The sequence below is a fragment of the Genypterus blacodes genome, unplaced genomic scaffold, assembly GCF_046128005.1.
Source record: "Genypterus blacodes isolate CSIRO-AG114 ecotype Tasmania unplaced genomic scaffold, CSIRO-AGI_Gbla_v1 ptg000070l_1, whole genome shotgun sequence".
Lineage (NCBI taxonomy): Eukaryota > Metazoa > Chordata > Actinopteri > Ophidiiformes > Ophidiidae > Genypterus > Genypterus blacodes.
In genome coordinates, this window is record NW_027466880.1 from 3338680 (window position 1) to 3356978 (window position 18299).

The following is an 18299-nucleotide window of genomic DNA, read 5'->3' on the forward strand; positions in this document are numbered from 1 at the left end:
ACACAGAGTAGAGCTGTTGATGAGAAATGCGGACAAAAGTAGCATCTGTATGGCTTTAATAATACATCTGTTAGCAATACCAAGAAATCGCTGCAATCAGATGTCACCTTTAGGGAATAGTTGATCGATTTCCATAATTGGTATCCAATTATATGCTGTATATTAAAAGGTGACAAAATCTGGGACAGGTGACAGGAGCAGGGATCTACTGCCAACATGTGCAAGTCTTCGTCAACACCCTCTGCAATTTAATGCCCACGTGGCAAGTAGGAACAAAGGAATCATACCTTGAAGATGAGTTCAGGGTTCTTGTCGGCCACTTCTTCGATATCCATACCTCCCTGTGGGCTTCCCACCATGACAGGACCATTACAGGCTCGGTCCATCAAAATGGCAAAGTAGGTCTCCCTGGTGATGTCCAGGGCCTCAGCAACCATCACCTGGACAAGGAGGAGATGGAAGAACGGGGTCAGCTACAATGCCAACTTGAACTCATGACAAAGTTAAGTGAGCCAACTAATATATAATCTATGCCTGTGAATAGAGTTCCATATCAAGGACCCATATTTTGCTCTATATTAGCAAATTACTAAAGTTTGCTTTGGTGTTTAAATAGTTTGTCATGGTTGTTGAAGGTAAAAACCTACGTAAACTGAGCTTTAGCAGCGTTGGACTGACAGGAAGCAGCACGTGAAGCTGGGGAAACACATCTCTGCCTCACGCTCCATCAGCACCGGTTCCCCTCAAGGCTGTGTTCTTTCCCCTCTGCTCTTCTCCTTATACACAAACGACTGCACCTCCAGTCATCAGTCAGTCCAACTCCTGAAGTTTGCGGACGACACCACCCTCATTGGACTCATCTCTGATGGGGACGAGTCTGCCTACAGGCAGGAGACTGACCGTCTGGTAAATTGGTGCAGGCGTAACAATCTGGAGCTTAATGCTCTGAAAACAAAGGAGATGGTCGTGGATTTCCGACTGAACGCAGCCCCACCTGCCCCCATCACTCTGTGTGACTCCCCAGTTGACACTGTGGAGTCCTTTCGTTTCCTGGGAACCATCATCTCCCAGGACCTCAAGTGGGAGCTCAACATCAGCTCCCTCACCAAAAAAGCCCAGCAAAGGATGTTCTTCCTGAGGCAGCTGAAGAAGTTCAGCCTGCCAAAGACATTGATGGTACGCTTCTACTCTGCCACCTCCTCCATCACCGTCTGGTACGCTGCAGCCACTGCCAAGGACAAGGGCAGGCAGCGTATCATCCACTGTGCCGAGAAGCTGATCGGCTGCAACCTGCCGTCCCTCCAGGACCTGTACGCCTCCCGGACCCTGAAGCGGGCAGGCAAGATTCTGGCCGACCCCTCCCACCCTGGACACAAACTGTTTTTAACCCTCCCCTCTGGCAGAAGGCTGAGGTCCATCAGGACCAAAACCTCACGCCACAAATCCAGCTTCTTCCCCTCATCAACAAGGCCCAGGTCCTCCACTGACCCCACAAAAACCGCTGAACATTGACTTTATTTAACAGTAGTCTTAAGTTAATTTATTCAATAATCCCCTGCACGCTTTTTAACACCTTATTCATCAGCACTCATTTAGTTAACTTATTTAATTTAGTTTAATTTAGTGTGTTTTTAATTTAATTTAAGTATTCACCAAGCTGCTGTTTGTACATGTTGTTTTATGTTGTTTTATATGTTGTCTTCTGTTGTCTTTTTCTATGTTACACGTTGCACCCAGAACCACAGCAAATTCCTCTTAAGTGCAAACTTAATTGGCAAATAAAGTGATTCTGATTCTGATTTTACCAGCCCATCAGTCCGTAATTTCGAGTGGGTGTCGCCAGTATGCAAATGAGCCACCTCTGATTGGTCATCACTAAAATCACTGCTGTTCTCAAGGAACCATCTAAATACTCCACTTGCAGAAAAATGCTGTTGAACCACCTGCTCACATGATAGGCTTTACTAGCCAAATTATCAAGGTCGCAAGTTGTGCTAAGCGGGTTATAGGATTGATTTTTCCAGATTGGACATTACATGTTCATTAAATGTACATTCAATGTAAATGTAGTCATGTAGGAGACTTTTGTATCCAAAGTGACGTACATATGAGGTGTCAAGCAAATCATTTTATTAACAATTGTAGACTAGTTACAGACTAGGATTATGGTCTTTTGGTGTAGAAGGGCAAGAGAAATCTGTTTTGTGTAATACAAATCCCTTAAATCAGTGGTCCCCAACCACCGGTCCGCAGACCTGTGCGGTACATGGGTCATTTGGCACCGGGCCGCACAGAAAAACTGATAAACAATAAAATATTTGAGTTTTATTTTGAAAAATGACCGGAACCATTCATCTGTGCTTTTGTGTTCTACTTGTCTCAATTACATGATACATTACATAAAAAAACGAGCCCACAAACTCGCAAAAATGAGTGGAAAACAAACTTCTTTAAAGAGCCATCATTCTCCGAGCTGATGCAAGATCACCTGTCTTTGCTTTCAAAAGAGTTCGAGCGGTACTTCCCAACTACAACAGACCAACTAACTGCGAAAGAATGGGTCCGCGACCCATATGTGAATAAACCCGTTGAATCGAGCCCGTCTGTGCCTGAAGATCAACTGCTGGAAATTGCAAATGACGGTGGCCTTAAAAGTTAGTTTCAGACAACAACTCTGCCGTAAAATCAAGGCAGAATATTCTGAGACCGCCAAAAAAAGCACTGAAAACCCTGCTTCCATTTTCATCCGGTCCTTGTGAAGCAGGGTTTTCTGCAGTGACAGAGTGATTGAGTAGACAGGACATAAGGAACACACTTTGGGTGTCATTGTCTCCCATTAAACCCTCGATTGGACCGGCTCGTTGCAGAGACACAAGCTCAGGGCTCCCACTAATTCAGCCTAATTATGAGTTGAATTTTTTATGCACTTTATATTTGTTTTTATGCTAGTCGCATCATTTTTTTCATTTTTATTTTTTTTATCCCCCGCACCCCTTGAGTGTCGGTCCGTGAAAATACTGTCTTACATGGAACTGGTCCGTGGCCCAAAACAGGTTGTGGACGCATGCCATAAAAGGTAGGCTGAACAAAGTGGTACATGGCAAATAAAAAAACCCTTTTATATAATATATGTGCTGGGAGACACCACATGCTGTGAATGAGAGAGAGGCTGGGAGTTAAGTTAAGAGTGAGACAGATAAGCAGAAGGAGAAGACAAATGGTGCTCGTTGTGAAATAAAATACTTGACAGGAAGCCATCAGTTCTTTGGTGGTTGGTGGGCTGCAGGTTTTCGAGACGGGACACTTGGTTGGACACACTGGCCATATGTTCTCGCACCGTATCGGGCAGTAAATGAAGATTGATATCCTTCCCTGTTCTCCATGTCCAAAACAGCAGACCAGTCTCTCTGCCCAAATGTTGTTTTCTCCGGTCATTCAAAAGTTCTTGTCTTAAGATCCCCGTTGTCAGCTTGCTGCCCTTTAGCCCATCTGAACATATTCCAAACCGGACGGCTTGTTTGTTTGTTTTCCCTCAACCCTGCTTCCATCAGGCGACTTTTTTTCCCTCCCATACTCCTCTTCCACATCCATCACTTGCACACTCCGCCTCGTCTTCCTTTATCTCGCCTCTTCATCGCTCTATCAGAACCCTGACAGCAAATCCATGTAGCAGATGCAGAAGTGCTGCCTCCTTTCTGTGGTATTTTCTGCTCTGCGGTTTAGTATGAGATAGTCGAGGGTTGACGTGAGCTCCATTGGCAGTTTGACAGCTTAGCTCTGGCTGTCTGACATGCCAGATTCTGACGACATTGCAACTTTGCTCTTTCCTCCTGGCCCAGGCCTGATCCGTTCAGATTTCTGTGTTTTACAGGTGACTGCAGATGCTCTTGGGAAGCAAATTAGCTGGGAAATTTGGTGTGACAACTAACAACTGACTCACATCTATGAGAGGCATTGTCTGGGTGACTTTGTATATTGCATGGGCGTTTGCTTAATTTGCTTTTCCATCTTCCTCTGAGATGTGGTGTTTTAGATTAGAGCCTGTGAACTTGGCTGTTGCTTCAGGTTCTATCTGTAAAAAAGGTTAGTTAAATTAAGCTCTGTGGAAGGGCTGGGAACCAGAGGGGTTAAGGGAAAAAGCTCAAAAAGAATAGAGAAAAAGAAGAGACACCTAAGCTACATACTAGGAAGGCTTAATCTCTTCAAATGTGTTTTTCAAGGAGCTACTAGATGTGTTCAGTGAACTTTATATTTATATTTTATATTTGATGCTGGCACGTAGTCATAACAGGACAACAACACAACTAGGTATTATTTATGCAAACAGTAGCAAAAATATACCAAACATAAAGTGATAATCCTTAGTTTTGCATTTTTTTTTAAATCTTTTAGAGTTTGGCAAATAACTCCCATAATGTAAATCTAAACGTATCCAAACAAAACAACATGAATATTATTATCTGTGGCTGCCAAGCTTAGAACCAAATAACCAAATATAAATATAAGATAAAGAGTTAATATAAACTCAACAGTGTCAGTTCAAATGGTGATTTGCAATCCTTGCTTTATTTCTACTTTTGGTTTTTCCATCAGGTGAAGAGGTGGGTTATGTTTATTCTTGCTGCCATTCGTCGACAGCAGCAACAATAAACTTGTACGGGTACATCCGCTGACTTTACCGTGCATTTAAGCAAGCTCTTTATGTATATTTAAGCTTAAAACTTTTCTTCCATAGCATTGTGGTCTGCAAACTGGCAAAGCATCTGCAACACTTCCTCATGTATTACTACAAGTCAATCACGTTATCATGTGACAGACAACTGCATGTGTCATTTTCCCAGGAACAAAACATGTTGAGTGACTTGAAAATAACAAAAATGCCTCATAACCTTTGCGTCAAATTTCTTACTTAAGTCGAGTTAAGGATTATCACTTCAGGGGACAGGAGGAAAGAGGAAAGTGTATCCTTCTTTCTCCCGCTCTGGGTGGTTGCTCACCGTTTTCACTTTCACTCCTTCCTTGGGTGTCTGCTTAGTAGTCAGGTTGAAACCCAGCATCTTATTTGCCAGTTCGCCGACCACTGCAGGGCTGGAGGAGAAAGGTTATGAGTTCAATGTCATAAATTTCTTAACAACAGCCTGAAATAAAAAAAAGAAATCTGGTGGGAAAATATAACCCTACAAAACATACACATATAAAATGAAAGCAGAGGGATCTGACTATATCTTTTTCCGGAGCTTTGTTCAGTTGAAAGGAAACAAGCCGTAGCTCTTTTTGAGCATTAATGCAACATATTCCGACAAAGAAGCCCAATCTCTCGAACATAGCCACATCACTTTGAACAAACCTCTACTCATTCTCCCTATTTAAAAGCATCCTGTGCGCTGGGAATGCTTCCCCTAATCCTGCTCCGGTTTTGTGAGGGAATACAAATGAAGCCAGCGGTTGTACTCATCTTTTGATAGATGAGAGTAAGGTGAACTGTGCGCTCTTGTCACTGTCTCGGGACAATGAACTTCAGCATATCTCACTTTGAAAAACTTTCCAGCCACTCGGAATCCTGAAGTAGGGTGACGATGATACATATCTGGGACAATTGTCATAAATCACCTTTTTGCCTTTAAGGTGACAGTAGGTGGTAGGTACCTTTACTAAAAAGATGGCACAGCATTTCTCCGCATAGAAACTGCATAAGTAGTTTCTGTACTGTAGTGCCGGAGACAAAGGGGAGTTCATCCAAAACCTCTAGTGTTTTGAAAAATGGGGAAGATTTCGGAGTGAGTCATCATTACTACACACATCACATTTCCAAAAGTTATGTTAGAACAAAATAAATCTGAGCAGCAGTAAAAGGCTCAACTTGAGAAAGGAAAAGTCAGCGTGGGTTGCATAACACATCTGCCAACTAAAAATTCCCTTTAATCCAGATAGTTGTTATAGTCAAAACATGGAACTGGAAAGAAAAACAACTCAGCAGCTCAGTCTTGACTGTCTGTGTCTAGGAAGCGACCTTGAAAACTCATTGACCACCCTCACTCTATAAGTCACTACTGCAGGTGAAAATTACATGAATCTCCCTCTTACATTAAAATCATAGTGTGAAATGAACATTGGTCATACTTACTCTTTGGTTAAGTGCACTCCACCTTTAAGGCCACTGTCAAACACACCCTTCCCTCTGCCGCCAGCCAGAATTTGAGCTTTCAGCACAATCTCCTTTGCATCTAGAAAGACAGAGAGATAGAGAGAGACAAAAACGAGGTCCATTACGTACCATTATGAATCACCTTAAATCCCCCTTGGGTTTTGCCACTTATCTGTCCTCCTGATAGAGAAGAGGCAGGGGAGCAAAAGAAAGGAGTAAATTAGGTGAGCGAAAAGATTTACACTCAAGAGCTCAGCACCCGTCTACACGGACAATTGCCCTGAGCACTACTAATTATATTGTTGCTCAGGACTTACTCCATCTGTATTCTTCAACTCTTTAGAGCCCAGTGGCAGGCATATGTTTATGCTTTTCTTTTATTAGTGTTTCTGATCATACTACAACAATCTCAGTGAAAGAAGAGAAATTTGCACAACTTCTGAAAAATGTTCCATGCTCTTGCTTCACACACACACACACACACACACACACACACACACACACACACACACACACACACACACACACACACACACACACACACACACACACACACACACACACACACACACACACACACACACACACACACACTTCAGGTGGAGGCCCCCTCAGCTGCCTGCCCATAATCTTACTCTATTCAAATGGAGCAAAGACACTTGATGGAAGACAGTCTCTGTCTAGGTTATTATTATCTAGATGGGGGGTTCACCATTGACAGGTGGATGCCATCAGGGCGGGAAGTGGGAGGTAGAGAGATTGGAGGGGGAACAACGACCGAGCCCACAGCTAAAAAAGACTCCTTGACCTTGGGTGTAAGAGGAGCTCCTCCCACTACTGGGTGAGATGTAGCTCCTCAGGCAGGGTGGAGGAGGTGATACCAGAGAGGGTAAAGAAATGGCTGCCGTTACTGGCGCCGCTAAAAACAGGATGCAGGGGAAATAAAACGGGCCTAAAAACGGGGTGGCATGTAACTAACACTGTATTAGTGAAGCATGTTCTCTATGGAGGGTGGAGAGCTCAAAGTCGGGAAGACAGTGAGCACGATTAAAGGTGTGCTCATGTGCAGAGGGGTTTGAGGAGTAATAAATGAATAAATGCTATAAAAATCTGCTACTGTGCAAAATTAAAAAGAAAAGCGTTCAAAGCAAGATAAAGGGTCCTGCGGGTACATGCAATGGAGGAGGGCAGCACAGAGGAAATGACAAAAGAAAGTAGAACGATACCTTGTTTTGGGAGGTGGGAAGAGCAAAGTCACTCACATGCTTAAGAAGGACTCAAAAGAGACGTGGTTTCAAAGCAAAGCAATATTCCATATATTAAAAGGCATGTAATGTGCCAGGTAGGGTAATGGGGTGAAAACAAGGCAGGTGTTCATTCCTGCCGCACCAGTAATTGATAGCAAACCTGCTTATTATGCAGCACACAACAAGATATACAGCAATATCAGCAATTATCAAATGGATGTAGAAGAAGAGCCACGCTGATAAGAGGAAACTGCGAAATGGAAGACAAAGAGAGCAGATGTAATGTGACCCGACAGTAAGAGGAGATGTAATATTAAAGAAATATTAAAGTCTCACTCTCGCAGTGAAAGGCCAACCTCTGTGGAATCAGGCAAACTTCTACGGAACACCACTGTCCTTTAAAAAACACACAGAGGGTAATGATGTCCTCAAGGATCACAGGGAACATGTAGTACAGAGCATGACAGCCATTATCTGCTAGTGTGGAAGACCCATGATAGCCTCTAACACTCAGACAAAAGGTTGGATCCTAATGAGAATTGACTGAGGGAGGGGAGAGGACGGAAAGAAACAGGGAAAAGGACAGAAAAGGATCTTGAATAATTGAAGGCACATACCTCCTTCAAGGCAGAGTAATCCAATTATGACCACAATTACAATACAACAGTAAGCAATATTGAAAATAACAACTTAACGACGGTTTGATCTCGACATTCCATAAGTTACTTTTTCGGATATATAGAATATACAAAAATACTCCAAAGAAATCTTTAAATTTTGGTTTTATGACTTACAGATAAAAAGCTACAGACCAAAACGTAAAAGAGGTTAACACGGCGACACCATCAGGCCGACCAGCACCAAAATTCCATTTCTCTGGATCACGCTGCAGTTTTGTTTATCTAATTCAATCCGTGTGTAACTTTTTGAGACATCCTGCTGTGATATAAAACAAAACAAATAAGACAAACAAGACCAAAACCATTCCATCAGTGACAAATTGTGCTTTAATGCTCAAACCAGACACTGGAATGAACACAAGGATAGAATAGCGTGCGTGAATACTTGGAGAGCTGGAGCTTGTGGTGTTCAGATTACAAAACATAATATTAAATCTGTAAACTGAAAGGTCATGCAAATGAAGGCTGACATCAATCGCATACTGACTGTGTTCTGCCAGAAAGCTAAGTCTTCTACATTCTGCCCAAGAGGCTTGACATGAAGGCGTGTTTTCATTACCGATTGATCTGCACATCAGACATGCTTTAGTTGATATGACTGTAACAAACTATTTTAAAACGTGTAACAATCACGCTACTTAGAAAAAAGTAATGCAGAAACTTCAATGGCATCTTCGCCTTTTCCATTTCTATCATACATACGGAGCTGATGTAAACATGTAGATGCAGGGTAAGATTCATCCCCTCTACATCTCCATGTCTTGGGGACACAGGGGTTTGCAACATCTCCAATTACATCACATGTAATCGGAGTAACATGGTCATCATCCTCGGGCCTTACTCATTTCCTACTAATGAGTGCAAATCAACTCTCAGTCTCTTTGCCAGTGACGGCAGCTGGATGAGACAGCGTTACTTCTGCAATCAGTGTCACTCACCCTCGTTCATACGCCGCACTTGTTTGGGTTTTTTCTATGCCCCTCTTCATCTTTCTCCTCCTCTTCCACAGCAGCAGAGTTAGCTTTGGTCTGATATTTAATTAAGTAGTTGAGGCTATGCCATGAGGGGGAAGCTGGCTGGAATGGAACAGAGGTAGGCTGTGTGCCAATCCACATACGATGTGGCTACCGTTTACAGGCGGGGGAAAAAGATCAGGGCTACGCTCCCTTGTGTGCATGTGTGCTGTAATGAAAGTAATGTGGCGGTTAAATGGAGAAGACTAATCAAACTCTTGGGAGAGAGAAGAAAACAAACAAACGCACAAAGCTGCAATTCAAAACTGTAAAGAGCCAGGGCCTTCCTTGGGATAAATGGAATAAATGGAATGAAGACCATCAACCATTAACATCTAGCATGAGCATTTGAATACTCTTGTTACGCGAGTCCTAAATAATCATTTGGAGAATTGTTTATGTAGGAGTAATGCATATTGTGTACCTCAGCCTTAGTTAATGCTTACATTACTGCCACATATCCACAATGTGTACATTTGGTGGATGAATAAGTCTAGTGGAGCATTAGAGGAGGAAGAAGACACGTCCCAGAAATGTGTGAGGGCCAGACCTAATCTAAAGTGTCATTCGAATTCTAATTATCATTTCAATGACTTAGAATTGTCACTTCTAAGTACCAGAAATTAAATGTAACAATAAATTAAACTTAATTCAGAGCAATTCTTTTGCTTAAATAAAACTAAGAGAGCAACAATGCTTCAATTTGCATCAATTTTGAACAGCACAAGTTTAATGATGTTATCAATATGATAACATTAAATTAAACTAATTACTTTTGGAACAGCTTTAAATGTGAACATGCTTCACTGACACTCGGAATTATGAACCCTGACCTCACCTTAATCGTAACCTTGTACATAAATAACCACCAACCAACCAAGTGCTGCACAACTGTATAAGTTGTATAAGCATCAAACTGAATACTTAATGTTTATTGACCCATGTAGATGTATACAATCAGTAATCTTGTTTAAGAACAATGCAGCAGCCAGACCAAGACATTAAATAATATATTAAATGTTATACAATATTACCTTGTGGTGCTGTCAGACAACTGAATGGAAGAGGTCTCGTCTCATTTTAAGACTTGTGTGATGGTGCCTTATAGCCACAGCTGTAGACCACAGTGATGTTATCTTGGACAAATTCAGCTTTCCATAAACTTTTTACAATTTCCAATTCCAACACAAATAGAAAAAGGTCAGACAGAAAACTGCTTTCTATTCATGCAATGATGGAAGGGAACCAAAGCGAAGGATAGAAAAAATAAAAAATCCTTTGCAGGTTTTTTCCTACCTTGACATATAATGGCCTCAGAATTCTTAAAGCAAAATATGTCGGCCTGCTCGGCTGAGGCTGAAGAGTCAACGAAATACTGATAAATCCTAGTAAAGCATTAAAAAGCCTTCTATGTACCAGCATATCTGCAAAACCAAATGTTGGGATTTCTACAAGAAAGGTCCAAACAAAAAGACCTGGCAAAAGCGTCAAAAGAGAGTCTTCCATCAAACCTAACAATTTGACCTCTTTGATTTGCTTCACCTCAATTTATCATTAACATTTCACCGTCTCGTCGCTGGTTAAGCCAACTGTCCCTCTGTCCATCTTTCACTTTAATGATGCCATCTCAATGCTATCCGGTGTAGGAGATTACTGGATTGGCAGCAGCACCTCAGTGTGTCACCTCCTCCAGTCACCTCTTGCATGATGGCTGAGCCCTCATTAGAGGACAAGTCCACCTGGCTTTCAGACATAGAAGACACTTCTAAATGACATCATGTGATGGCCTTGGGCTCCCGTCTATGACCAACCAGAGAGCTAACAGTAACGATAATGGTGTTGCAGAATGACAGATATTAAATGAACATGCAGTAGCTCAGTGGGTAGAGCTTCCGCTTGGGAACCGGAGGGTCGCCGGTTCGAGTCCCTGCCGAGGTGCCCCTGAGCAAGGCACCGAACCCTCAATTGCTCCCCCCTCTGCGAAGGGTGGTAAATGTAATGTGTAAAAGAGGTGACTGTAATGTAAGTCGCTTTGGATAAAAGCGTCTGCCAAATGATCGTAATGTAATGTAATGTACACGTATTCACATTTGTCTCGGAATGAAGCATCAGCAAAAGCATTCACGTGTATCGAGCCACATCCTCAAACAATTATAAGGTAAGATAGATACAAACTCTGGTTAGATAGTCCATAACAAATGTTTCAAAGGACTGATTGCAAGTCTACTCAAATATTAGCTGCTGAGTTGATTTCATTAATTTAACACGAACAATACCAGATGTGTATGTAAGGTGTATGAGTTAATGACATCTACTGTGGCCACTAATGAGTAAAAAAAACACGTCTACAGCTTGGAGGATTGCACAAGCAAAGCACTGCAATGACAATTCACCCATAGTTGATATACAAACAAAATCATATCCAGCTCCCACCACTAAACTAACACTGCATTGCAGAAAATAATGGGTGTCATGTACAACTCTACTGGGCACATTGGTATCATCCTAACATGATAGACGGGATGAGGGATAATTCCATGTCTCACCCATAACATGAATAGGTTAGGATGTGTAATGAGGAGGTGAAAGCACTAAGCTGCTTATAGGAATCAGCATTTTGAGAGACAGGCTGCTTTACTCCGCAAAGCCGACTTACAGCTGTTAAGACAATCTCAGATGCATGGCTCTTCTTATAAATTGCCAGGCCCAAGTGGCAACAAATGGATGTGATTGCAAAAGGTCCTCGATGAGGACTGAGTAATGTGTGTTATTATTTTGACTGCACTGAATGAAAATAGAAGGGTGGGTTGATGATGGTAAAACTAGCCCCTTCCTATCCTCACTTGTGAGACAGGTCAGACCTATGAAGGGTCAAGTGCCGACGTGCCCATGAGCAGGAGCTCTGCAAGTAGCGGCGTGGTAGCGGTACTGCGTAAAACCCTCGACACTCAATTATTCTCCCGACAATGTGACCAACCTAATTTACAAAAATGTGGTTCTGTAGCACCATTTGTGTTAGAGGAGGTGGCAGGCAGCTGTCGAGTGAGGATATTAGAATAATAAGAGTGAATAGAAAGAAAGAACAGAACAAAGCATTGTGGAAGAAATGAGGGAGTTGGTGGAAAAGGGGAGGAGAAGGAGTGAGACCAAAGAAGAGAGTAAGGTCACTGCGTGTTGGCAGAATGCAGAGGAAAGAGCTATGTTGTTTTGACTAGGCATTACCAGCTTATGGCCATCTAAATTAACCCTAACTCATTTACCTAGAGGTTATTAACATAATACTTGCTTTAAACTCTGGCACACATACAGCAGCAGCATGGTAAATGATTGTAAATGTGTAAGGTAAATATCTTTTATTAGTCTGCATAAGCCAATCAGTCCAATACGTGTATATACACTTTGACCATAATAGTCAAAGTACTCAATGCACACGAATCAGCAGAATGAGCAGTAATGTAAAAGTTGCAGCAGCCAATTCCACAATGCTGGAGAAACTCTTCGATCAAACGGCACATTTGCAAGAAACGGTTGAAAGAAGGACACAAATTACTGAGAATGTACCAACCGCAGGATTCATGTCACCTACTGTATCACCCTCAATCTCCTACACACGGACAAGCAAAAAAAGCAAATGTATAAGCCTTGAATACCAATGTGTACAAGGGGCCATATAGGACAGAGGTGTAAATGATCATATAACTCCAACGATGTAGATAGCGAATCATTCACCCTGCTGTTTTTTAATGTAATCACAACCATTGATGAAGAGACAGGAAATGTAACATGAAGCTGGTGAAACACAATCCTATAGGGGGCATTACACAAACAAGGACAATCGTCGCAAAACACTACTGCATATTACAATAGAAGTGGAAACACTAGCCATGTTTTCATGAAAAGTTTTGTAGAAAACAGGGACACTTTTAGTTGAAAGAAGTTGAAGAAGTAAACATGGAGCAGACTTTCAACAGTCAAGCAGCTCTTGGGAATTTGAGGAATCATTATATCCGGAAATCTGCCCATCCTCATTTTACGCAGATCAAATACTTGGGCTATAATGAGAATCAGCCATTTCTCAATTTGTAACACAACTCAAGCCAATGGAAAGCTCAGCAGCCAGCATCTGTGAATCACCACATTGATGCCGATAACCACGGCGGACTGCAACTGCAGCAGCGTACACGGAAGGGATTCGCGCTACGATCAGAGGTTTTAGTATCAAAGAGAATTCCAATACACTGCATCATATAGTTTACTGAGAAAGTTGGTCAACAAACCACCCAAGAGTAACGGCCACAGAGCTGTAAAACTACAGAACAAAGTGTCTCACTGGAAGTACAAATGAAGGTACTTATACAGCCATTACAGGACATTATTAAATTCTCAGAGGCTGTGCCTAGATAGGGCCCATAAGCATACCATTATAAAAGCACTCCACACAGTATTCACAATATTTCAGTTTTTTTATCCTACTTTCATCATCTGAGACTATTTTAGTCTCTCGCCGTTGAACTTTTTGTGGGTGTGTTTGTTTTCTGTAGGCTCCTGAGAATTGTGTTATATAAATGTTGACTGTGCTACCATCCAGTGAAGGCCATACACTTTGCTTATTCATACTGGTTCTGCGTGATGACTTGCCGAGGTCATTGCCAACACCATTTCATTCATGTATCAAACATTTGACATGGATTGATAGAATAGATATTGCCTGCTCCAATTGTCAGCAACCAGTACAGTAACTCACCAAATCACTAGTTTAAAGTAATTTTTAAAGTGAATGCATTGAAATTGACAAGACATCCACTACAGTTACATGCAATCAATACTACTCTGCGATTCAGGCAACAATGTGAGTAAGACACAAACGTAGACAGAATTTATAGGATTCTGTGTTTCACCAAATATATAGGCGTGTTGCAAAATCAGAGTATGAGAAGATTAGGCTCAAGTCTACTGACATCTATTGTATTATGGTGTGTCGATGACATTTGGGGGAAAGAAAACAAGACTTATTGTCTCGATCCAAGTATGATCAAAGTACGTAAACATAGTGAGTAAGTACACCGGCATTTTACATTGTTCTCCAACATCACAAAGTGAATTTTGCTGATGTCCGCTGCCAGCCTAACTCTATCTGGGTTGCATCAATGAAGATTTATATACTTGAATACAATATACTTACCAGTTGTGATAAGAAGATGTGATAGTGAGAAAAGATGTGAAAAATGGAAACGTTAAAGTTATTCACCTTTTTTGGGCGTGATGGACAGCAAATGATGGAGATTGTATTTCTGGTACGGAATAATAATATTAACAGCAATAACAGGGTGTTGTGACTTCATTTCAGAAATCCTTAAAGAATGAGCATTTAGCCTCACAGAACAACCACCATAATATCTATTCTAATCTTTTTGAAGCTCAAGTGCCAATGGTAAGACGAGCTCCCCCCTACAAGATGAGCAGCTGCTTCAGCTCCCTTTGTACACTCCACTAAGAGGACACAACATGGGATCCAGGTGATGTACATGCTCGCACAAAGGCACAGTGATTCAAGTGGATTGTTTTATCACCCACCGCTTCAGACAAAGACCTTGGTGGAGCCAACACTACTTGGCCCTAACTGGCACCGTCAGCCCTTTTCACCACAGAGTCTGTCTCATTTTTTGAAGGGGAAAGATGAAAGTCGTCTCAAAAGGCACTTGACGTGTTCGTGTGCGTTCCTAAGGGGGAGGAGTCTGAATGACGAGTGGTGGCATTTCTGCCGTGGTCCCGCCATGTTCCATGATAAAAGCATGTTTGAGGGTACAACAGATGTATCTGACCCTGGTTATCAAGGAATCCGGCTCACATGAGAGCACTAATGCTGGGACTTCCATTTTTTTTCATTCCACACTATGAAAATGCTAGGCTTAATATACTTAAATTACACTGGATAAGACACACAAAGTAGGAGCCACACACAAACAGAGAGTGAGTATAGAATGTGATGAGAATGGGCCCAAGCTTTAAACAAGACACTAGGTATGTTAAAAAACGGATTAAAATTGGCGGGAATGCAGATAAAGCCGGATATGCTAAGTAATAAGCCGTGCATCGCTGCATTCGTTCTTACGGACAATGCTCAGTGAAGCGTGGAACAGTCCCTAATAAATAAAACATGCAATCTAGGGCTGACATTAGCGAAATAATCACTGAACAATAACCCCAGAACAAGTGTTAGAGCACTGCAATGAGGTCACACAGAGAGCCTCTGAAATGTGAGCGATAATAATTTGTGATTGCTCCAAAAATAAAGTTGCAATATAGTCCTACTACAGTGCGCTTCTTGAATCAAGGAAAAGAGCAAAAGCGCAGAGGTAGAGAGGCATTTCTCTTATTTCAGCAAAGGAAAATGAAGATATAACAGTATCTAAGAATTCACCGTTGCCATTTCTCAAAATCCCCAACAATGTCCATCAGTCAATGTCAGCTTTGGTGATGTACAGCGTGTTAGTGTTTGTTGTTGTGAGTTAATTGACTCCACTTAGTAGCTAGTGAACTGTGACCAATTGACATCAGCCCCTCCAGCACAGCAACAACAATTTATGGCGATGAAGAAGCCTGACCACATCTCAGCAGAGTGTATTGTATCTGCATTTTATGATATGCTATGACATCAATTGTCATGACATCACCAACACCAGACCACTAAAAGAAATTGGCAGACCAGTTGCACAATCACACTCTGTTATATGAAGATGCATCTATGGAGAGCAAATCCGCTCAATCGCTCAGGCTTTGTGTCCAACAGCATATTAGCAATTTCCTACAAACTTTCCATCAGTACAGAAGCCTATAGCTTACAATTGCAGATATACATTATCTGCTGTGGAACGCAGCAAATCTGATGCCTCAAAATCAAGCAGTCAGACAAGCAGTCAGTTCTGCTGTCAGAGAGAAACCTTTGAAGTCCAGCTCTCCTGTCAAGAGCCGTCACATATAGAGAGGCTTCTTCTGTTTATTTGATCAACAACTGATTCTGTTACACTCTGCATCTGACAAAGTTACAGCGCGAAAAAGCATTTTCAATCCATTCCTGTAGACAGGGATTTTTGCACATCAAATTAAGCTATTTCTGGTCTTGTTGACTTCATCAAATCTAACTTTTCATTTAGGCTAGAAAATGAGATGTGTAATTACAGACGAACCCAAACTGTAAAACCCACTACCCTATTTGTTAGAATTCACACATTCTGTACATGGGTTGAAAACAATCTTATGAAAGATGATGGTAACTTCTGTTGATCAAAAAACAATTTAATAAGTAATATTTTCACTAGACTGTGGATTCAATGCACCGAAACAAGTTGGTTTGTGTAATGAAACAGCTGTAAACACAACATCTGCAAAATGCGCCTCCACCCACAATAGCTTGCATACTTTCACATACATCACACGCCGACACATTTTAATTCTCCTCCATCCTCCAGTATGTAAACAGCTCATTAAGACAAAAGCAGACGCGACCAAATAAACTGAAACAGCATGGCAGTGGCGGTCATTTGGAAATATGGCGTGTAGCAAAACGGGCCAGTTGGGATGAGGTGACAGGAGGGAAGACTGAGGCGAGACGCGAACGCCGTGCTTGGATGACAAAGCTCGCGGAACGGCTTGTGGTGTTGCCAGTGGTGGCGAGGAGCATTCCGTGACAGATGGCCCAGGCGAGGCAGCGTGTTGGGGTTGGTGGCGAAGCATATGGTCTCACACGCCAGCTCCATGCCTACTCAGAGGTGTAAATGCTCCTCCACACCCTGCCAGAGGAAGCAGAACCAACGACGTCGCCAGCAGAAATGTTGAGGGCACGCCGAGCGCGAGCATGGGTGCTACACCATATTGTTCTCTGTGGTTCCAGCGTTAAGAGATAAGAGATGAAGAATATTGTACTTTAATGATTGTCTTTAGCTCTCACAAACTGACAAACTACATGTTCTGGGATAATATGCCAAGTAACTATGGACACAATTTACTACTTACTGCTACACAGTTGGTATGGATGAAAGCAGCTAGAATTTGCACAGAAAGAAACAAAACAAAAGCTTTCAACCTAACCTTGAAAATCATGCATGTGTGTGTGTGTGTGGAAAGGAGGTGAAATAGAAATGAAATAGGAAAGTGCGTTTTAGTGCATTGCTCTCTCTCTCATATTAACTTGAGTGGAAATGGACATTACTGCCCAGCAGGAGGGAGCCACATTCCCCCTCTCCTGTAGCCAGCACTCAGAGCTGCCCATTCCATCATGGAGTAATTGTGTAAATAAAGAGGAACTGCGAGTTGAACCTACACACATCCATGTGTCTGCTTGCATGTTTAATGCCTGACCAGACAGCTGCCTTAGAACGCCACATGTGAAGACAAAGAACTCGAAGAAAAATTTGGTTCAAAGATGAATATTAAATCCTTTTTCCGTCCTCTTCTTCATCTTGTTTCAACACATCTTGTTTCAACACATTTCACGTGTATGTGCCCATGGTATGAGATACAAGTATGAACTGATAGAAAGCAACACAAGGATGCAAGATGGAGAGACGTGACTACACTGTTACAAAACCGCAACCACATCATCTAAATAACATTTAGTCAGAAATTCTGCAAAAATCAATACAGTAATACAAGTAACTCTCTCTGCCAGATCCTTAGTTTCCCATCACTGGCATAAGAGATATGGAAGAGGCCAATTAGCCTGAAATAAAATATGATGAGATAATGAAATGTGATTTTTAATTAGCAAGCTAGTCTAAACCCAAAAGATTAAGATGTGTGAAGAATGTTGAATCCTATCATAGTAGAACAGTGCATCAAATGTTGATAAATGTATGTGCTGTAGGGGATCACAGACTGCATTTCTACAGTATAGCCACAGCATACACAGTATTTTCATCAAATCACTTTGCATTTCCCCTAGATGTTACCCGTGTAAGTGAAACTGACCCACAGTGCTGAGCTCCACCTGTAACACCAAAGCCAACACCTTTTTGTCCGTATTGTTTGGAAAGGTTCTAACTTTTGGTTTGCAGTGAGATTTGTCACAATTTCAGGTGGTCAGCCAGAGGCAAAGAAAGGCTACGAGGTGTCTCGAACAGAAGACGACTGAACGAGCAGATTGAAAACAATCATTTCAAGATGGACATGACAAACGTGTCCTTGGCCTCCAGATCCATTTATTCACACATCATTT

The 18299-nt window shown here is 41.9% G+C and overlaps 1 protein-coding gene across 1 annotated transcript in view; it reads right to left on the minus strand.

The window, feature by feature from the left end:
• suclg2 (succinate-CoA ligase GDP-forming subunit beta) overlaps positions 1-18299 on the minus strand; it is an 81917-nt gene that overhangs the window by 40750 nt on the left and 22868 nt on the right. The window contains exons 3-5 of the mRNA XM_076156650.1: positions 6125-6224; positions 4998-5088; positions 288-440 (exon numbers count right to left, since the gene is read on the minus strand). Coding sequence (XP_076012765.1) covers positions 288-440; positions 4998-5088; positions 6125-6224 — 344 coding nt within the window. The remainder of the gene's footprint in view (positions 1-287; positions 441-4997; positions 5089-6124; positions 6225-18299) is intronic.